At 43.1% G+C, this 23,378-nt stretch overlaps 1 protein-coding gene across 1 annotated transcript in view; it reads left to right on the forward strand.

Moving 5' to 3' along the window:
* Nucleotides 1–23,378, forward strand: part of LOC139910134 (transcription initiation factor TFIID subunit 4) — a 100,782-nt gene that overhangs the window by 3,394 nt on the left and 74,010 nt on the right. The window contains exons 2-6 of the mRNA XM_078283253.1: nt 1,820–1,974; nt 15,735–15,893; nt 16,705–16,827; nt 17,502–17,591; nt 18,809–19,018. Coding sequence (XP_078139379.1) covers nt 1,820–1,974; nt 15,735–15,893; nt 16,705–16,827; nt 17,502–17,591; nt 18,809–19,018 — 737 coding nt within the window. The remainder of the gene's footprint in view (nt 1–1,819; nt 1,975–15,734; nt 15,894–16,704; nt 16,828–17,501; nt 17,592–18,808; nt 19,019–23,378) is intronic.

Below are 23,378 nucleotides of genomic sequence, written 5' to 3' on the forward strand. Positions count from 1 at the left end.
ATTCCTGCCCTGCTTTGGTCTCGAATGCTGTCATCTCACCTCAGGAATGAAAGCTCTGTCAGGTGGTCAAGAGAATTATCAGGATATACTGTTAACCTTTTATGGACGTCATTATGTCTTTCTACTGTATGGAAATTCCTCAAAGATAAACAAATGTGTAATAAAAAGTTTTATCTCGTCCCGACATGGGCTACTTTACAAGTGTGGCACTGTAATAACTGCAATCCTAGCCTTTCAGAAAGAGCAAATAGACACTCATGTCCATTCAAGGTTATTCGCTCATGATAAGAGTGACAGCTAAATGCCTAAAATGTAAAATGTAACGTTGTTCGTGGATTAGCCTGATTTCTGTCAACAGTGTCATTGTATGCTGATTTAATAATTAAATCATATAGTGACCAGTGTAGTAAATGAACACCAATCACCAGCCAAACGCTGGTACATTTTTGGCTGTGGCTGGTAAGTTTCTCTACCTGCCACTTTGGCTGTTGACCAACCATGTAGGTTGCTTTACTATTAAAGCTTTCTGGTAAAGCAGTGAAAGGGGTTTGTGAATTTTGCGATTTGTGAGGCATTATGGTTCCTGCCCTGATAGTGATATTAGCTGCATATTTATAGGCGTTTGTCCGCCTTCTGCTCAGGCTGATAAATGCAGCATTTCCAGTACATTGGACATACTGTAATGAATCATGTCTGCCTGGGTCCATTCAGTGTGATAATCAGATGATCTCTAAGTTGCACAATCTATGCCTCACCTTTTTCATTCTTTTCTGAGTTTGTTTTGAAGTTGTGGTGATGTGGTTTTGCTACACAGGAAACTCTGGTGTGGAGGAGCTGGAGGCTTTTTCAAATGTGGATATCCCATTTTGCAATTAAACTCTAATTGGCTGGTTAAACAGTAATTGTGGCTGGCAAATTTTGTAAACCACCAGCCACTGTGTATGGTGGACAAAAATTCCTGTGGCAAAATCTTGCTGGCTCTGACTGCATAGGTTCAGTCTTGCGGTCAGAGCAAGCATATCTTAAGATGATACACAGGTAAATTTGTTGGGCAAAGTTGAGGCAAAATTTGCTGGCAGTGGGCAATGAGTATGAGCAACTGGGCAATGGGCAAAGAGGACAATGGTAACTGACAAATCTGACAGTTGTAGGAGTGAAAATGGATGGAATAACAGATACTGCTGCCATCACTGTGATCCTGACCTCCTCTTTTCTACTGAAAATGTAATAATTTAATTATCCACTGCAATTTCATAACGTGTATTATAGGTTCATAATATGGTCTGTTTTGTTAACAAAAAACAATAATCTGTTTTACTGGCATCCAACAGCTAGCTAGCTTGCAAGATTAAATGTTATATACAAAGAATCACAGTTATTATTTCCTAGCTGTGTTTACTATTTAATTAATGGCATTTGTACCATCAGCCATTGTTTTGAAAACATTTTGGGCTGAGAACAGGTCACCTGACCAATTTTCTTGTCTCTGATTGGTTGATGTTTAAACCTTGCCAGCAAAGCTTCCTGGCAAATTTGGGGCAAATTCTGCCCCAAATTTGCCCTAAAAATTTGCCTGTGTATCATCACCTTTACATAGAGCAGGAAAGATTTTTTGTGTACCGCACACACTGGCTGCTGGTTTACAGTATTCACCAGCCACTTTGGATGATGGTTGGTTTTATCCTCCAAAGTAGCTGGTAGAGTCGACAAACTTACCATCCACAGCCAAGATTTCCATGCATTTGGCTGGTGGCTGGTTGTAATTCCCCACTGTGGGTTTGATATTGTCCGCTGACTAACGTTCCCCGCTGCTCTGCAGGGATGGTGCTGGTACGCACGGAGCTGGGCCAGCTGGTGATGGTTCCTCAGCAGGCTTTGGCCCAGGCTCAGGCTCAGGCTCAGGCCCAGAACAACATCTCCCCACGACCTGCCACCCCCACCGCAGGAGCCACCTTCAGAGTAACAACCCCACAGGTAAGACTCCACCACACAACCCATACGGCAGCTACCACCTGCAGACTCTCATCAGTACGACCACCACACACCACATTACCGCCCAATAAGTATTCTTTACAGGAGAGGAGGCCAAGTTAGAAACTGTGCTATGTATTTTTGTATTTCATGTATTTTTTATGTAGTTTTTGTCTGGGTTTTCAGACAAAAAAACGTTTTGTCTGATTTTCAGGCACTCTAATGACCACAAAAATGTCTCTGAAATGGGATAATAAAGTGTACCTTGACCTGGATCTTGACCTTGCCAACCAACGTTCCGACCTGAATACCATACCTGTTGAAGATCTGTCCAAACAGTATTTGTATATAATAAATTTTTATAGGGCATTAATGTTATATTTGGGCTTACTTTTAAAAATTCACTATTTCATCCTTGCCTAGCACTTTTGAGAAAAGTAGATGTGTGTAGTTGCGTATGATCTTATTAAAAAGTAACTACCACTTTAACTTTGATCCTTCCATCACACAATTTTAATCTCTCACTGCTATTCTAAAGATTATTTGTATGACACTTTTGCTTTCATAGATAGCATACAGTGGAGAGACAGGACAGATAAAAGAGAGAGGAGATGACATGTGATAAAGGTCTACAATCAGATTGAAACAGGGGGCCATGAAGGGCTCGTGTTTTTTCAAGTAATGTTACAGTAGTGGCCAGACCCAACTCATATGCCAGCAAAAGAACAATCGCCTTGGTTATTATTTTTTAAATTCTGCTATAATGTATATATTTTTATTCTTTTTCGGGATTTTATGTTTCATTGTCTCAATTAAATAAACCAACAGTTCAAAGTTGGTTGGTAGACAATATACTTCCCCACCACGTTAATACTACCAGTACTAATGGAGCTGACTACAGGCTAGTGTTACATTACTTCTGATTGGTGGAGCTGACTACAGGCGAGTGTTACATTACTTCTGATTGGTGGAGCTGACTACAGGCTAGTGTTACATTACTTCTGATTGGTGGAGCTGACTATAGGCGAGTGTTACATTACTTCTGATTGGTGGAGCTGACTACAGGCGAGTGTTACATTACTTCTGATTGGTGGAGCTGACTATAGGCTAGTGTTACATTACTTCTGATTGGTGGAGCTGACTACAGGCGAGTGTTACATTACTTCTGATTGGTGGAGCTGACTACAGGCTAGTGTTACATTACTTCTGATTGGTGGAGCTGACTACAGGCTAGTGTTACATTACTTCTGATTGGTGGAGCTGACTACAGGCTCTTGATGCACACACTCAACATGCCATCCACTTGGCAGGAACACGCTACAGTCGAATGGCTGCAAGAACATGGGAGTAGTGGCAAAAATTGGCGTCAGCAGCACTGTAGAAACGATAAACAGTAGCTGCTTCTATTTCTTATGTACAATATTTCAGTGGATTTGAACCCAAAGCACACTGAGTACGTGGCACCTTATCCCGCTGAGCCACTGGAACGCCCTGAAGCTCTCATCTTTAAAGAGGGAATACCATTGAATCTCTGTACAGATATATGGTTTCCCTATTCCCCAGGGCCACTTCAAAAAATGCTTTGTTCCTATGAAGCCAAATTTGTAAGTGAAGCCAAATTTAATTTTCTATTTCTTCAGTTTGCGATTTGAACAATAGCTTGTCATCATCCTAGGTTACTGAACATTATGGTGTCTAGACAAAAGCATATCAATTTGAGTTAGTGAGCATTCAGTACTGTCCCCGATAGCCGGAAATGAGAGAAAAGAGTTTTATTCTGTTTCAAAACCTGCAATGTCGCACTGATGTACAGCTCCATTGGGAATTAATTGGAATAGATTCAAATAGGCAACAGCGAAAGCACACAGGTGGATTTTCTGGGAGTGTGGTTACAATGCCAGCAATGCATAATTGCACATCTGCATATGCACTTTGCATTGGACTGAAAAATGGTAAATCTGTGAGTATGACCTGTTGAGAGATTTAGTGTTACAGAATAAAACTGTTTTCTCTATTTTCTGGCTAGTGGTAACTCTTTTTAGCCAGAAGAAACTCTTTAGTAGCATAATGAAGACGCTCTCTCTTTAATTATATTATTTTTTTACAATGTTATTGTATTTTTATTCATATCCTTTATTAACTTGTACTCTTTGTTCAGCAACCTACACCTCTGTTCTTTGCCGCTGCCATGACCCAATTTCCACTCGGGGATCAATAAAGTTAATGTTATCTGGTTATCTCTTTCTGATTCAGATGGGTCATCGCTGTGTGAAAATGAAGCTCATTTGGATGGAAAAGCTCAAATTTACATTCTACGAGTCCACCAAGTCATTTTCTCATTAATTGTCAGTCAAGTAGCTTCATATTGTTCACCTTGATGACGTCACAGGTTGGAGTTTGATTCTGTGGTTTTCTCATGTTGGGCGTTCACTGTCACCAGTATTGACTGAACTGTTGTAGGCCGGAGGAATGTTCAGTTCAGTTCAGTTCAGTTCAGTTCAGTTCAGTTCAGTTCAGTTCAATTCCATGTTCAATTCAAACTTCATTGTTCTGTAAGGGAAATTTGGGTTTGCAGTAAAAACACAATAAATAAAAACAAATAAAGTAAAAGCTCAATAAAAGCACAACAGATCGCTACAACATACACCATACGGACAAACATCAGTTAATAAGACAAGACAGGGAGTCAAAAGCGATAAAAAGTAACTAATCAGAGCAAAATACAAAGTTCTTACACAGGCATCAGACAAGACATCATTTCATTTGCATATTAGACAGTGGGGGAATTTTTTTAAACTTTAACTTTAACTTTTCTTTATCCAGGGAAGGAGGTGAGCATGCTTGCTCTTTTTCAGCAAACTTTTCTTCATATTCACACACTTCCACACATTCAAACCTGGGAGCTGACTAATACAACATTATACTGTTTACCAGTGAGCACCTGTCAGCGGTCAGGGGTTAAGTGCCTTGCTCAAGCACTCCCTGACAGTAGTTGTTGAGGGAGGGGAGAGTATGATGCTATGTGCACACTGCAGCTCAATGTGTCCCGGTTCAGATTATTCTCCCTCCTATGTGACAGTGATCTGATGTTTTTAGTGTAGTGTGAACAGAAAGAACACGTTCTTTTCTGATATGGACCACATTCATATATTTACCTAAATCTGATACATATCAGGTCCGTGGCCATGCGACCACAGTTTTAACTATCAGATCGGATCAGATTCATGTGGTTTTTACGTCTCTCTTCATGGGACAGATCACTGTCGTCATAACTCTGCATCCGTTTGACCAGAAAAACATGGAGGACGACGACTCAAGCAGCCAATGGAGAGACAGCGATTAATTTGTGTGAGAGTAGAGAGACAGTAATTCATTATTTATAATAATTAATTATAGTACTAGAGGGGGTCACTTTGAATGTGAACAGCCAGACAACAAAATCATAATTGAGCACTAATGCCTGCAGTGTAAACGTAGCCTTATTCCTTCACTTTCCCGCACATTTTTCCAACCAATTCGGGGATTCTGACCGGCAACCTTCCAGTCACAAGTCCATTTCTCTAACATCGAAGCTACTTTGGTCCCATGAGTCAAAACTGCCCAAACAGCCAAAATGAGTCCCTGGTTGTTTCAGAGTTTAGGCACTCTAAAGCAGCATCCAGAGGGCATCAGCACAAACTGACCACTAAGGGTTTGACCTGGACAGTAGAGAAGGGTGATCTGAGTTAGTTGTGCTTGGCTTACACAAGTAACCTTACTGGCTATTCTGACCAAGCTCCTCAGTCTGTTTCTGTCAAAGCTGTCAAGCCACGCTATAATACAAAAGGTTAAATCAGATTCACTAAAACTCTAAAAATTGAGTATTTCTCTTTAATGTCAAATGAAAATATTTGCTCACTTAAATAATTGCTCATGGCTAGTTAAATTCTTAGTTAATGCAGCTAGAACATCCGACTCTGCTTTGTGCGATCACAAATAATGTGTACAGTAGACATTAGAGTCAACATTACAGCTGATCATTCCAAGTTGAGACCAAAGAGGCCTTTATTGAGGTAACCTATTTTACTGAAGACTAATTCTTCTAAATGCTCAATTCAATTAAAAAACATTACTGCAAGGGAAATGTGGTTTGCAGACAGGGTTTACAATAAAAAATGCATAATAACAAACACGATAAACACAATAAAAACATAACATAAAAAACAGTAAAAGCACATAATACACAAATGACATTTACAGACAAATGTCAGACCAGACATGAGACGAGACAGGGAGTAAATCGTTCGATATAGTGCAATAAAAATTCTATTAAATTCAATACAGTTTAATGACCACACAGGAATCTGTTATTAGTACAGTGTGTAGCAGCTCAGCTCCAACATAGAACAACAACATAAGACCAACCTCAGCAACATATAAAGTTCTTGTACAAGCTGCCACATCATTTCATGTGCAAATTAAGCAATTTTATTGCCGTGGGGATAAATGAGCCCCTGGCACTCTAAAGAGGCGCCAGCAGCCGAGACAACAAGAGACCTCACTTACAGTGTAGAGGGGCAGTCCAAGACATACAATAGACAATATACAAATCACTCTACATATAGAAATTCAATATTCTGTACAGTAGCTGTTTGTGTTTGAGCAGAGTGGCATGGAGCTGCAGCTATAGAGGGAAGTGTAGTGATTAACTAGTAGTACATACTAGTACTAGTAGTCTTGTGTACCACGAGGAAGTTACACTGAATAGAATGAGATGCGTGGAGGAAATTATGAGAGTTGGAGAAGTTGTGGCTTCCTGTGGCTGAACCTGAACCCGGGTCCTTGTTGTTGTGAGGCGACAGTGAGCCACCAAGCCGCCCCAAGTCAGTTCAGTTCCATTCGGTTTAAACTTTATTGTCCCAGAAGCAACATTTTGTTTGCAGAGAGGGTTTACAATAGAAACACACAGGAAAATGCATAAAAATCACACAGTAAAAACGAAATAAAATTATGCTATATGCAATAAAAACCACATAACATGAAAAACACAATACAAGTGTACAACAAATCACACAATGTAGTAATCAGTGCAAATCCAAAGTTCTTAGACAGGGATATGATACTACATCTTTTCATGTTCAAATTAAGCCATGTAATTGCAGTGGGAATGAATGAGTCCCTGGTTCTTTGACTCTTCAGGCTCTCCGGGGGGCATCAGCCTCAAACTGTCCTCCAAGGGAGCGACCGGGGCAGCGAAGAATGACTTACAGTTCGTCTGTGACAAAAGAGACACATTTACTGCACCGGTCTCTTCTGCTCCTCCTTTTAATTTCTACCAACATTAACGGCTTTCATATCTTTGATTCCATCACTCCTTCCCAACCTGTGATACGATGGGAGTGACAGGCGACCTTTGTCAGAACTAATCTGACTGATTAAATCGGTGAAACTTTGATCTAATCATCTGTGGCCTCATACAGTGGATTTTGGGTGGGCACTGCCTCATTATGTGAATCGCCCAGTTCTAGACCCTAATTGAGATGTGATGAATATGTTTTTCTGTGTAATTGCGCTACAATGAATGAATTTCTTGATTATTTTACCTATAGATTAAGCTGTGATTAATAGCTGAATTAATGTCTCAGGGCTCCTTAATGACTCCACAGGGTCCTCTCCTCTCAAAATTTAACGAGCTGCTGAATAATTGATTGGAATTTGCTTATTATCACCTGTGGATACATCATTCATTTAAAAACTGGGGCTCATGCTAGTGGATCCATAACTTTGGAACTTGTGTTTAATTGCTTTTCATAATGAGGTTACTGGATAGTTCAGGCCTCACAGTGTCTCTGTAAATCAAGCAGGACAGCTGAAATGGCGTCGGCGTTATGGCGACAGCACAGCACTATTAAACCTGCCAGATGTGTGAAGCTAAATATTTCTTTTCTTGGTTGGGGATTCCCATATTGAACTCAGAAAATCCCTATGGCACCGCCTCTGAAATATAAGAACGTTTTTTTTTTCATGTCGTCTTGATATTTAGGGTATAGGCCTAAATTAATGCTGTACAATATTTACAGAAAAAAGCATTCTGCATTTTGTTTTTGCTGAATATTGTGATTGCAATATGAATTCTGATACATGTGGACACAGTTTTTTGTACATTTTATTACACATAACATACGTTTTCAGCACGTAAAAACTTGTGTGTGTGCATGTGTGTGTGTGTGTGTGTGTGTGTGGTGGATGCTAAGGCCTCCGATTTTCTTAGTTTGAAGATAACTAAAGACAGTTTTACCGGTATTAGCATTTGTTTCAACCTGTTTGGAATACCGGATAGGTGGAGTTTACCACATAAGGACAATTCAGATAATATCTGGTACGTTGTCAATCACAGAAAATAGACTTTCAGATACCTCCCTGTGATCATCTAAACTTTCTGGTAGACATTGTGTCCTATGTGGCACACACCACCCATCTTGTACTCCAACTAGGTTAAGGAAGAATTATTTGCAAATACTTTAGGACCCAGGTCTGTTTCAAATGTATAAACACCGTTCTGCCCCTGTTCTCTTGGCCCTGCTGTGGAAAAGGGGATACTCAAGGCCTTTGGCACCAGTTAATCATATCACTAACTGCAAGGACAAAAGACTAACACTAGAGGGCAGCATTTCATAGTCTTTAAGAATTCAGCTCGCTAGGAGTTGTTCATATTTATTAAATGTTTTACCTCTGTTCCGTGCTTCTACTTCTACTTTTACTCATAAGTTATACTTTTTCACAGGACATATGTTTCACTTTATTTTATACAGCATAGGGCAGTTAAATCAGTATCTGTGAATGTGACAAAGAATAGACAAGAATAAGAAAAGATCAGTTTGTTTGAACTTTTGAGTTTAAATTAATTTTATATATTAATAGTACTATCAGAATCTGACAAAGTGCAATAGATATCCAGGAATTTGTCTTGGTGACAGCGGTGCATCGACATTTCGACAATTTACCTGCTGCGTTTCAAAGTAGATATTACATACCATCATGGTACAAGGAGAACAGGACCTCACATACAGTGCAAAGGGACATCCAAGACATACTGTGGAGTGTATTACATAACACAACACCAGTACATACAGTATACATTCAACATTGTATAGTTGTGTGTGTTGGAGCGGTGTGGTGTACAGTTTGTGACTTTATCCCCAGGCTACTTCATCCTGGCTACTGCAAGAGTCACCTTAAACGCCTTTTTCCATTTCACCATGGAGCGCTACATTGTGTGTGTGTGTGTGTGTGTGTGGGGTTATCTGGTACTAGGCTGCGCTGTTGCATCACCAAAGTACCCATAATCACAGTGAAGAACACCCTCTCGGGTAGTGCTGCTATAATACAGACTGAACCGTCAGAAGGCACAGCATAGCATCGCACGTTTCAAAGCTTGAGAGATTCAGCGGTTTCCCTCTTTAAAGGAAAACTCCACCCTCAGATACTCTTACACTCTTATATGTCATCAATCTGTGATGTTCAATGCATTCCAGGAGTTATTTTGTGAAAGTGTTGTAATTTACCTTTTGGTTGTATCCACTTTCCCTCAGCTTGCCACATCTACTTCTACTTCATTTAGTGATTTCCTACATTTCCCAGGATGCCTTTCGACAATCCCCAGAGAATGAGCGTAAACTTGTTGCATTCAGCTGTGGGTTGTACGTGTAGGTGGAGAGAGCAATAGCGACAGTGATAGTAAGAGCAAGAGAGCGAGAGTTCTTCCAGTGGATAAAAAGTCGAGCCCCTTATTCAAAACACGACATGTCTTGTGGCTGCAATGCATTCTGGTCTATCAAGACTACTGTCAATGGACAAATTGGTCTCTGCCTTTTCTACAATGGATTCCTCCCTGTATGATTGTTGAACATTGGTGCAAAATGGTCTAGAAAGAAGCTCTTGCATCTTTGATTCTGAGGGACAGACACCAAAACCAGACATTTACTATTTATGTTTTCGGTAGGTGTTTTAGGTCAAATCATATGCAGTTTACCGTCCCTTCAGGTGAACGGTACACCAGATCAAGGGAAGGTATACAGAGATCCCTGTAGCCTAAATACTGAAACATTTCATCAGAGACACATGGCCGCAAATTATTTTCCCCTCTGCTTGTCTGATGATTATTGTTAATTATAGGATTGGATGTAGTCAAAATAAATCATATTCCAGTCCCTCTTAGGTGTATACATCTGTGTTTAAATGTGGCGCAGTGCCATATCTAGATAACATCTCAAAATCTAAAGGCAGAATGACTTTAATAGTTGATGCCTACATGTACAAAATGATTGCTGGCATGAATGTAAAGCACGTTGTCTATTATTAATGAAGTTAAGACTTTGTAAGTTCCTTGTTTACAAAATAGTTACGTTTTTACTGGTAGAATCATCTGTGTTTTTGAAATATTGACTGATGATTTCAGGTAGCAACATTACTCCAAAATGGATATATAGAGTTTAGGAGTGAAACTTGTTTGAATGTAACAGGAAACTGTCTTGGTGGTATTGATGCATTCAGACGATAATGCCAGGTGTAAAAGCCACTGGCTTCACCTGGCCGTTACTGAACAGAACCAACGTCTTGCCTCTGCGTTCGTAGCCAGTCAACCTGCATCCAGCCTGATATGAACCCTGCTATAAAGAGAGTTACGGATCGTCATCGCCTCTCACAGTCATGCTGATGACAAATTAGCGGGCCGCGGCGTTGCCATCTCGACAGGAAAAGCAGAAGCAGTAGAAATGAAAGGGAATGGTGTTTATTCCCAGAGCTCAACCCCTCTGTCGGCCTGTCACTCTTCCCATGACCCTGAGGGGAGAAACGGAAGGCATCCTGAGCTTCCTTCCTTCCATACCTGTTAAATCATTCATCATCCAACTGCCTGATTATTTTAAAAAGCTAACAAGGCTTTGGTTCTTGTGTGTGTGTGTGTGACAGAGAGAGAGAGAGGCATAGCGAAGGCATAGCTTGCGGTGTGATGCGCCCCGCGGCTCCCTACCCCCCCCCCACCTCCTCCTCGACGCAACATTCTTTTGGAGCCCGCAAAACTTTGAGTAGAGGAGAAACTCCCTCCTCCTCCTCCTCTTCCTTCTTCTTCTCCTGTACTCTCTACTCTTTGCCTTTATCCTCCTGTCCTTGGCAGGGTTGAGTGTGTGTGTGTGTCTGTCTGAATGTTCTTGTGTGCAAGAATGTGTGTCTGTGCACCGTGTGCACTTGAATATGTGCGTGTGTGTGGCTGCATGCCTATGTGCCTGATCTATCTCTCTGCTGTGTGTGTGTGTGTGTGTGTGGCTGTATCGTTGTCTGTATCTGTGTGTGTGTGTGTGTGCGTGTGTGTGGCTTGTATGAGTGCTTTGGTCTGTGTATGAATGGAAGGCTGAGAGCCAGAGGTCGGGACAGAGGCCTTCCCGGGTTCTCTTGGCTGGCAGACAGGACAGTAACCAGGCAGTGTGTGTGTGTCTGTGTGTGTGTGTGTACGTGTGTGTGTATACGTGTGTGTGTGTGTGTGTGTGTGTGTGTGGTTTTGTGGAAGCTGGCATTCACCTCCCAGCCCTCCCATTCGCACTCTTACTTATAATGTCCTAATAAACAAACTTGAGTTATGAGGAATGTCAGCATCCACCTGTAAATTTTTTTTTTTTTTTTTTTGCTGTAACTCTGTGGTTGCATCTTTTTCTTACTGTCTGGTCCTTCCTATTTATTATTACCTAGTGTTTGCACTATCATGCACTGCTCATAATGTCTGCACAAGTCTTAAATCAGCCTAAGAACCTGCAGTACGTCCATGCTGCATAAGGCACTGAACTTATCCCATGCATCTCCACCCTACTCTGTATAACTGCCTCATGGTATGTCGTTCCAATGCACTGCTGGACTTTCACTTACAGCTGCAGCCTGCAGCATGCCATGCTGCCTGAATGCACATAGGGATAGAATGCCTTTTAGAGTGATATGACCAGTCTAATCTCTCTTGAATATGTCACACTTTGTCTCTTTGTACTGAATGGGAGGCTTTTTTGTCCCTGTATCATGTGTCAATATACAGTATGTACTTATGTCACTATGTGAGTTGTTGGTCTGTTCTTGCATCAGTGTCACCAAGGCACATTCCTTCACTTTCATGGTACTGAGTGGTGAACCGACTCTGATCCCAGCTGATCCCAGATTTGAACCGGCAGTCATAAGTCCACTATGTGTTTGTTCATTTTCCCATGCATCAATTCATCAACTCATTGCCCATACAAATTGCCATCAACAACACAGTAGACCAAAGTAAATGAGACTCTCCTGGATAAAGTGTAAAATAAAATCTCATTGGAGCAGGGGAATGTGGCAGTATTGGCCAGACCCAGCATACACACAATAATGCAAATCTTTGGTCAGTAAAAGCATGAAATATGGAGTTAATACATACTGTTGACCCTGTTTGCACTTAATAACCCCAATGACATACCCACTCTCACCCAACCCCCTTTCCTGTAACATCCAAGTCAGGTTTCTGCATAGACGCTCACCCTAATAGCACTAGTGGTTTTTCCTGGCTTGAATTGGGACTTTGACGGTGCAGATGGCGTTATATGCTAATTTGCATATTAGTCACATCAGTTGTACCAACCAGTTTGCGGTCTTCATCAAAGTAAATTTCCCTGTCAGTTCAAATTCAAGACTATTTTAAGAGTTTTTCAGGACCCACAGACACCACTTTTTTCCCCATCGTCCTAAAACGCAGCTAGATTTGTCACTAGTCACCTTTGAGAAATAAAATCGCGCTCAGAAAAGTTGTGAAATCTGTCAAGTTGGCAACAGTTTTTACCAGTCAGACATCTGCTAAACCTCTGCTGGTGCATTGTGCCAAAAGTCAAATGATTCATCGTGATTTTTTCCCAGTTTGTTTTCCAGTTCCTCGCCCTTTCTCAACTGACAAAAAAGTCCCTATTCAGCAGAAACCCTGCTATATCAGATCCTGTGTATTGGTAAATGCCACTGATATATTATTGGCATGTTGACACACACAGCTCCCTCCTGACATCAGAGCCCAGCAGTCTGACACCGTGACCGACCGCTAACTGACCAAACATGCTTGTCTCTGTTTCACTCCTCCGCCTCCACCGATAGGCTGCCACCTTGCTTCCTCACGACCTTCTCTCATCTGTCTGCAAGGCACGCCACTGCTCTTTTCTTCCCCTCTCTCTCTCTCTCTCTCTCTCTCTCTCTCTCTCTCTCTCTCTCCTTTCCTCTGTCTCCCACCCGCCTCCTCCTTGCTCCGTCCTTCACCTCCGAAACTGACACGGTCTCACTTTTCCTTTTTTTTTCTTTTCTTTTTAATCTGTGGTGTGACGCTGTATTCATTTATCTTAGCTCTGTTTCCCCTTCCTCACCTCACTTTCTTTATCTCTATACTCCCTCCCCCCATCCCCCTCTTTTTCTCCTCTCTCTCTCTCTGTCTCTCTCCTGCAGTCTCCTGTGACCTGTCAGACCGCCCGGCAGTGTCCTTTGACCCCGGCCAAGATGGTACCAACTCCTTCTCCCGCTCCTTCCAGCCCTGCCCTCCAGACCTCCGCCTTTTCCTCCTCCTCTTCCTCCTCCTCCTCGTCCTCTGCACTCCGCCCTGTGAGATAACCCTCCTTACGCCCCCATCTTTCAGTCCTCTGCCTCACGTTTCCTCCCTTTAGCGTCCCCCTCCAGTGACCCCATCAAAAAATATCAACATTTTTGTGTCCAGAAATAGTGTAGTGAGGCAGCGGCAGCCTAGAGGTGAGGCAAGTGGGAACCGGCTGGGTGGGGTTAAAGCGAATGAGAAACGCTCTAACAACTACTGTCGAGGTTCCCTTGAGCAAGGCTCTTAACCCTTATTTGCCCAGTGGCCAACAGTAGAAGACTGTGGTTGTACTGGGCAAATGCCACTTCCAGATGTGACTGTGTGTAACTGTCTTATTGTGAAGCAGAGCATTGCTGAAAAAGAGAATACATGTTCAGGCACCTTTCCCTGGAGAAGTTAATGTCATAACATGTGTAGTGGTTCGGACTCCTGCTTTCTATCCCTCTCAGTTTTCTTGCTGTCTTAAGAGAGAAAAAAAAATCCTGGATTGCCTTCTCCCCTTTTCAAAATGTAGCATTCATTTGAGGAGTTTCATTCCAAAATTAGATGTCCACCAGATGAAAAATGTGACACCTACTCTCACAAATTGATTGCTGGCATGAAAGTAAAACACCCTGCATTCATGTGCTGTTGGATATATCTGGAACAAATGTCTCGCTTGGAAATTTCACATGAACACAAGTCGGATGATGAAGTCGGATAGCCAGAGAAGATTTCAGCATGGTGGGAAAATCAATTTTTCTGTCAGCTAATGCAGTGGTTCTCAAAGTGGGGTCCGGGGACCACCAGGGGTCCTTGAGGGGGTTCCAGGGGGTCCCCAGCAAATGGATGAATTGTTAAACTTCACCATTATTTTATTTACAAGAAGTTAACACAACTAGAGAATGTAGAAGAAAAGACTGTTTTGATCATAGTTTGACTGTTATCTCTCTATCTACAATACAGATAGTCATGGAATTCTGGACAAATCATATCTAACAATAAAAATATTCTCAGATTTGGGTCCAAAATCTCATCAAATGGGGGTCTGTGATCCTAATGTGGACTAAATTAGGGGTCCTTGATAGGAAAAAGGTTGAGAATCACTGAGCTAATGCTAATATACACATGCACATAACTATCTTAACTAACATCTGTTTATATCAAGTTTGCTAATCTAATCCATGTTTGTTTTTCGTTTGTCTTCCGGGTTCGATTTTCTGACAAAATCACGTGAATGCAACGCTGTTTAGCAGCTGACTTTGTAATTCTGGATGTCGGATCTTCCCATCAGCACATGAATGCACAATCACAATTGAATATTATATTATTAACTATCCTGATCCCTGTATTTACAAAGTAGTTATTTCAGAGCTTGTACTCATTTATGTTTTTTTAAAGATAGACCAATGAACATCAGGTAACTTTTTCATTTTTGCAAAACAGATATATAGCATGAATGAAGCCATTCATTTTAAACATTACCTTGCAAGCAAATTATTTGTTTCCAGGGTAAAATGGGAGTAATAACTGATTCCCAATTCTCACAATTGAAACAGCATAGCTGCTGTGTATTGCTTCCCTGGCTGCACACCGTAACCTCATTTAACCTCATTTACCTCATTTATTGTGGCTGGTGGAGATAATTGCCTATCACTTTTTGAGTTTTTGAGGAGCCCCTTTTCTGAGGAGCGAAGTGAATTGAAAGGGGTGATGAGGTCTCTGGAGGAGGGCTTTAGAGAAACTAGATAGCCAGGCTAAGTTTTGTCTAAGCTACTTCTTCACAGAAAGTTAGAGAAGCCAATGGTAGCTAATGTTTGGAAGGTGAGCAGGTCGAAACCCCTAACTAGTTACAAATCTTGATATGATGAATGGAATGAAGCTGAAGGAATGAACTCTCACGAACGCAGGCCAGTTTTTGAAAAATATTTGCAGGTTTCCCTCATCAGGTGGGTGCCTGTTAAGGAAAGCTCTGATGCCCTCCCGACTCTCCCGGCCCCCGGCCCTCCACCGCCTCCCCCCCCCCCTCCTCGTCTGTTAAGCGATGTCCACAGAAGTCAGGACACCCAATGTGACAGGAGCGCCGCGGCGCCTGCCTCCTGTTCTCCGTGGCCTTGCTGCGAGCGGGGCGTCACGTCCTGTTTATCTCTCTGTCTCTTCCTTGCTCTTCCAGAAGGGCCCCGTGGCGCCGGCCGTGGCCGTGACGGCTCCGCAGCAGGCCCCCATGGTTATGGCCCCCCAGGCCCAGGCCCAGGCCCCGGCCGCCTCCCAGCCAGCGCAGCCCCCGCAGACGGGCATCGCCGCGGCCCCCGGAGCTCCTGTCGTCTCCCAGGTCCGTTCTCTCTGCCGGGCCCCTCACCACCCTCCCCCCCACCCCTCCATCCCCAAGGGTGCAGGCACTGTCACAGCTGCCAGCAGGCTGGCTGTGTCACCAGCGCAGCCCCGGACCCACAGCCTCACCGCCTCACACAGCTGGGCATGGACAAAGAGTCTCACACATGTACACACACATACACCCAAGGACATACAGATATGCACACATACAAGCACAGGCCCACTGTGCACTGATGCACGCACGCATGTATGCACACACGTACACACACACACACACACACACACACACACACACACACACTCACACACTCACACACTCACACACTCTCATCTCCAAATATCCAGGCCAGAGAGCCCTCATAAGAACCACAGCTCGTTGCCAGTGGCATTTTGGGTGGACAGGTGCCATGTCTCATTTGGCTACAAAGATGATTGGGCAGCATGCTAAGTATGCAGTAAGCACTGATTTTTGACTGATGCTTGTCACCCTCCTCATCAGCACAAGAAGCGATTCTCTACTATCCTTGTTGATTAAGCATTAGAAAAATGAATTGGATCACAAATACAAGGCCAAAGACAAAGCCCCCTTTCCTCTCACATCCAAGCCTGGTCCCCACATAGACACTCACCCTAGTTTAATAGCACAAGGGATACGTACATCAAACCCTTTGCATTGATAAATGTCTGTTTCATTTTGTAAATAAGATGCTTTATTCTCCTAAGACTCCTGAAACACATGCAAATATTTATCAGCCATTTTTTTGTTTTGCACAGACGGTGAATGTGTTGTTTTCTGTGTCCTGTGGCAGGAAATGCAGGAGAACGTGAAGAAGTGTAAAAACTTCCTGGCCACGCTGATCAAGCTGGCCTCCCACAACTCCCCCTCCCCCGAGACTTCCAAGAACGTCAAGGCCCTGGTCCAGGATCTGCTGGTGAGCTTCTTCTCATGGAGACACTGACACTGGTTCCAATCCAGATCATATTCACTCAATTTCCTTAGTGCAAATTTCTACAAAGAAGAAGAAGATTCTTATTGAAAGAATCAGCCTTTTTTAAGCTTTTCACTACCTTTTGATGCCCTAAAATTGATATATCAAAAACTGGTACGGTACTGATAGGTTTTGCATTTCAATAGCTAGACCTACACAGACCCCTTATGAATCTGATTGACTGCAATGGCAATGTCTCTTCATTTATTATTTTTCATAAGTGTTACATAACCCTTTTATCACAATACGTTTGGTATTTTGAGAATGACTGTAAAAGTTTGAGTGAGAGCTTAAGTTCATCAAAGTTGGCACTTTTATGTTGCTGTGTTGTATATTTTTCACCTGTAGATGGCAGCGTGAAACTCTTTCCAAAAGCCTCCTTGCTCTATTGTGAATTTGCATCTTACACTGAGTTATTAATGAGCTGTACCCCGGGGTGGTGGAGGTGGGGGTGGGAGTTGGTCGGTTGGTGGATGTTGAATTTTAAATCAATATCATCAGCTCCGGTGGTGGGATTTCATCATGTTGTGCTCATGTCACCGCAGCACGCCTCACTCATCATCTGCCATCTCTTGTAAAGTCTTGTTATTCATCGAGCTTCGCCCTTCACCTCCCAGGATGCCAAGATCGAACCGGAGGAGTTCACCAGCCGGCTGCAATCTGAGCTCAAGTCGTCTCCCCAGCCTTACCTGGTGCCCTTCCTCAAGGTGGGTTACTGCCTCCTAAACTGGCCCTTTACTCGCCTCTAAACCTCTTTCTAAGCTTCTCCCCAGCCTGGTCCCATCAACCAGAAACCGCCCCTGTATGGGGTTCCCTGAACTGGGCCCCTTAATGTGGCACCTAAACTGCTCTCTTAACTCTTTAGAGGACCCTACACTGGCTCCCTAAATTAGTCCCCCTAAATTGGCCTTAAACTCCCAAAACTGGTCCCCTTAACCTGTCTCCTAAACGTGTCCTCTAAACTGGGCCCCTTAACTGCTCGCTAAATTGACCCGTAAATTGTTTTCCTGAACTGCTCCCTAACCTGCCCCCTCAACTCATCCCCTAACCTGGCTCCCTAAGCTGGCCCTCTTAAGTCGTCTCCTAAACTGACCCCTGAAGTAGTCCCTTCCCTGGCAGCAGGGCCAGTGAGGGCTCGGCCTGCCAGTAGGATGATGTGACACACACACACACACAGACACACAAACACCCCTCTGGCCTGACTTCTGACTGTGTGTGACAGTGGCCCCCGCAGCCGTCCCTGCCAGTAGCCAGCAGGTTTCTCCAGCCAACCGTGATGAGCGTCACATCAGGCACCCGGCCGCCCAACCCGGCCACAAACACACGTTGTCATGCAATGTTAGGTCGCTTACGTCAAAAAATCTGCCTGAAATAGTCGCTATGGAGCAACATCAGTTCCTCAGGTCTGCTGCGACAGTGGGTTATCAGTAATGGCTAATGGCGGAGTATCAAACATAGATTCACTGTTCTCAATTAAATCGAGCAATGTGAATTAAGAACAAATTCTTATTTACAACATGCAACATGCATCGTTTTGCAAGAACTGGAACTTGTAACCATCTCTTTATCTCATTTATTTGCTCTTTAAAGTGACCACAGCAACAGTATTTGTTTTTCCTGCATTACTTCAACAAGTAAACGTGGGAAATTATATTTTAACAAACTGACCTGCAGCACCATAGAATGCCAGGCATGTCTCTAGGACTAACTGGTATCTCCCAAATATGTTTAGGAGTATGCCTGAAACACATGGCTTTCATAGCATCTAACAGCCTGGCACTAAGAGAATATTCACAAATGCTGCAGAATTACGTTGTTTACTTTGGATCATTCGTTTCTGCCTCTGTCCTTGCCATGTGTAACTGCATGCATGTCTGTATGGCTGTATGACTGTACCCTTTGCCCCCTCTCTGCCCGTCATCAGAAGAGCCTCCCGGCCCTGCGGCTGTCTTTGCTCAACAGTCAGCAGTCCCTGACCCAGCCCCCGCAGCAGGGAGTCAAACCGGTACCCGGCGGCACCCCTCCTGCCATCGTGGCCGGGCCAGCTGTCCGCGTACGCCACCCCAACAGCGTCAGCACCACCACAGGTGCCAGCGCGCTACCCGCCGGGACCGTCGGTCATCCAGCTGCCATGGTACGTATGTGCTGGTCCAGACTCCAGTACAGTTGCGGTTATCACAGTTTTTCATTTGCACCTGCAGTTTACATTTGAATTGTAGTCACTGATTGAAGTCCTGAATTGAAGTCCAGAGTGACTTACAGTGAATGCAAGAGTAGAGTAAGCTTCAACTGCTAGATCACCAACATTACCAATAACAAACCAATAGTGCGGAGTACAAGACACTGAAATTAAGATTAAAGTGATGTTGAGCTTTGGTAGTACCTTGGGTTAAAAAAAAAAATCATTCTGCAATTTTTTTTTACGTGAATCGCTTTCTTTATGTTTATAAAATCTTTCAGTTTGAACAAGTGTAAACTCTTCCGAAATTCTTCACACCGGATTTCGGTGTTAAACTTGTTGGTTTAATAAGATAAAGAAAGCGATTCACTTCTGCAGAAAAATTCTGCAGAATCACTAGTTTTTTATATATTGTCAGAATCTGCTTTGTTCGCCTTCGTTCATGTGCTAGAAGTGAGGTTTTCAGACCTTTTTCACCGAGAATCGCCGATTTTGGGGTTATATCATGTCAAGGATGCTACACAACCCAAGGTACTACAAAAGGTCAACATCACTTTAAGATAAACTTTGTTCCTGAGGGGCCATTGGATCATTGCAGCAAAGATGGGACACAGATAAAAATACAATAAATAAACGATATTGAAGATTAAAGATACGTCTTCATCATGCTAATTTGGCTAGAAACAATTCTCAATATGTTTACTATTTATACAGGTTTACAGATGTTTGCAGTTGACAGATTTACAAATTTACTGCTGATGATTTGCTGATCATGATCAGATTTAAAGAGCCGATATGCAAATGTGTATCATCAGCTATTCCGGTTATCAGATAGAAGTAACATATGTACAGAAATGTGTGTGTGAGGTGGGTGAGGGTGGAGGAGAGGGTCAAAGCCACAGCGGCCAGACAATAGATGGAACAAATATTTCTCCAGAATATTCATGTATTCAATAGAGAATGTGCTGGTTGCAGACCCGCTGGGAGGCGTAGCTGGTGTATTCGTCTACGGGGCTGACTTATCGGGCTGGAGTTAGTGTCAGAGTGCCATGGCTGGGAGTCACACACCAGCAGTGAGTTAGAGCTCCGCTGGTGAGCCAGCCATGACACCCTCCTCACAGATGACTCACCGGGGAGTCAGTTTACCAGAGAAAAAACAGGAAAAGTTTTTGGGGAATCAGACTTGGGCTTAGAACTTCAAAAATAACCACTTACTCTGAGTGCAGCAGAACCACAAGCTTAATTTCCTAGATCACAAACATTGCATGTAGCCAGCAGCAAGGAGTGTGAGGGTCAGAGCCGCAGCGCTCACACAGGAGGTGTGACAAATGTATTCCCCAGAAGTGTGGTTTTTTCTCAATTTGTGGCATTCATCACATGTTGAATAGGAATTGCAGTTTTTGTTGTCTGCAGTTTTTTTTAAACCTTTGTTTGACTTGCACACACACACACACACACACACACACACACACACACACACACACACACACACTATTTCATCAACCACTCACACAGTTACACACATTCTCACCTGGGAGCTTCCAGTTCAGCTACTATTGGCCACAGGAGCAGATGGGCAGTTATGTGCCTTGCTCAAGGACACCTTGATGATAATTGTTGAGGGAGGGGAGTCCTTTGCTCGTTTTTTATCCCTGCCCAGATTTGACAGCTGGCCCTAGGTATTCAACCCAGCAACCTTCCAGTCACAAGCCTGTTTCCTTCACCTTTTAGGCCACCGCAGCTGCAGAATTTATGAAGGCCTGGTAGTGGATAAAATATTTTGATTTTACATTTATAATGTAATGATAATAATAATGTGATCCTTTATTTCTTCCTGGAGGGAAATTCTCTTTTTGCCCATTTTCAGGATGTACAAACGCTCTTTGAACTGTGGTACAATGAAATTGAACCAGTCTTACCAAGCCTACATTATTATTATTTCCCTCACTATTTATCACATAATTTATTTATCGACAATCAATTTTATGTTACCGAATTTTGTCATTTCCACTCAGCTTTTCTAATTCAATGCATCATAATTTGCAAAGAAAAAAAAAAAACTTGGATGGAAACCCAGCTAGTGTCTCAGTTCTCCCAGTTAAGCTGGGAGACCTGAACTGAGGCCAGTTAACCTGCAGGGTCCGGCTCTGTTAACCGACCTGGCAACACCGGACACCTACAGCCTCACAACACACCGCTGCACTGCATTCCCATGGGTACATGTCTAGGGTGTGCGTGCGTGTGTGTGTGTTGAAAATTGAGCGATCACACAGAGCATGGGCGTCTATGGAGGGGTCAAGCGAGGTCAGACTGGATTGGTCTCGCCCAGGCAGAGGGGTGAGGGAGCTAGAGGGGTCTCTCTCTCTCACCCTTTCTCTCTCTCTCTCTCTCTCTCTCCCTCCCTCCCTCTCTCTACCCGTTAACCGTTGGAGGGTGAAGCGAGGTAACTAGGTCAGCCCCGGGTCAATTCTAAAGCAATGTGGCGGCCGCAGTCTACGTCCAGAACACGCCTCTGGTCTCTCTCTCTCTCGCACACACGCACACACACAGCGAGTGCCAACACCAACATAAGATATCACACTCAAAACATTAGTAAACACTCGCCCCTGGTACATCCACTGTCTGAAACCGGCCGGCTACCGATAGGACGGAATTAGTAAAAATAAATCTGTTCTGTGCGCAATAGTATGGGAAAAGTTCCTTGGAATGGTATGGAAAATGAATTTGTAAATGTCCAGGTCTTGAAAAGTGTAGGAAGTCAAGCAAAGTATGGCAAAATATGGATGTTGCCTCATTATACACATATGACTCCACATGCAATGAGGTTATACACCTGTAGGTATTTCCCATAATAATAATTGTTGTAGCGAAGAATAATCAATTCAAATACAGTCAAGAAATTAAAGGTGCTGTGTGTTGCATTTTAACATCAATAATTCAATACCACATTAATTTTGAGACATTGCTATAATTACCTTGAAAAAACAAGATCATTGCAGAGAAGATTGGCAACTTCGACTGGCCTCTACATGGCATTTTACAATTTGTGCCTCCAGGCTGTATTTCTGGAAATCTGCTGGATTACTTTACAGCACAAAGGGAGACTGCTTTATGGCACAAAACAGGAAGAAGACACTGTTCATCCAATTTCTGGCAATGGCAGATGGTGGAACAAGTAAAAGGCCCATGGAAAAACCGTTTCTAACATATTTATCCTCTTTAGTAAAGCCAAAGAGAAAATCTTTCACCATTTCATTTAGAGAAACACTAGCACTAACAACACGACTGGCGCGAGACAGAGGCTATCAATCGTCTCAACGGTAATTATGCCAAGGTTTTTCAATTAATTTGACATTGATGTATTGATGTTTAAAAATGCTACACCTTTAAGATCCGAAAAAATAATTTTGAAATGTAAAATGTGCAGTGTCTTCAGTGTCAGTGTCTTCCTTTGCCCCTGTTTCCCAAACTTTCTACCTGAGAGTTTTTCCTCTCCTAACTGTGTCGCCGGCTGGCCAGAGGTGCTAGCTATCTCTCTGCCTGTGTCGAATGTATTTTTTTTTTTCCCATTCTCTCTTACTCTCGGAGGCCCCTGCAGTGGATCTCTGGGAGAAATGGCCTCTGTCTTTTTTTCAGTAGCTTGAACAGTAATATAGCATGTGTCAGGGAATGGAAAACAAGGCTAAAAAATATGCAGCGAGAAGCAAACTGGTGGGAATGGATGGCTGAGCCCGAGGCTGGGCCTATGGCTGCTACCAAGGAAGGAAGTGTCTCTAATAGCCCAGCGTCCCCCTCCTCCTCCTCCTCCTCCCCACCCCCTTCTTCTTCTTCGTCGTCTTCTTCTTCTTCTTCCTCCAGATACTACTTTTTCACTCTGATCTTGACTCCTTATTCCCTTTGTCTTATCTGGAAAATACAAGCACATGCAGGTCACACACATTGGCAGCTGTTGTAGAAGTTCGCCCTCTTTCATGTATTTACCCAACATCTATCCTGCATTAGTACTGCAGACAGTTGTTTCTGCTTGTTGTCACACGCTAGAACCAAATGAGTACATTGTAAAACAAAATTCAAGTGCCTCTCAGCCGACCCGTCTCCAGACCATTCTTCCTTGCAACTTCCAACGGCTGAAAAGAGAGCAAAAGTTCATTTTTCCCCAAACAGTTTCTCTTGGGGATGGCGCCAAAGTGCAGCAGTTGTTCAGCAAGGATGCAGTTACGCACTTTTAAATCTTCCCTTTTACTTTCACTTTCTTTCACTCTTTGCAATAATAAGGTTAATCAATCTCTCTCTCTCTCTCTCTCTCTCTCTGCCT

This window comes from Centroberyx gerrardi, chromosome 1, assembly GCF_048128805.1.
Source record: "Centroberyx gerrardi isolate f3 chromosome 1, fCenGer3.hap1.cur.20231027, whole genome shotgun sequence".
In the NCBI taxonomy this organism is placed as follows: domain Eukaryota; kingdom Metazoa; phylum Chordata; class Actinopteri; order Beryciformes; family Berycidae; genus Centroberyx; species Centroberyx gerrardi.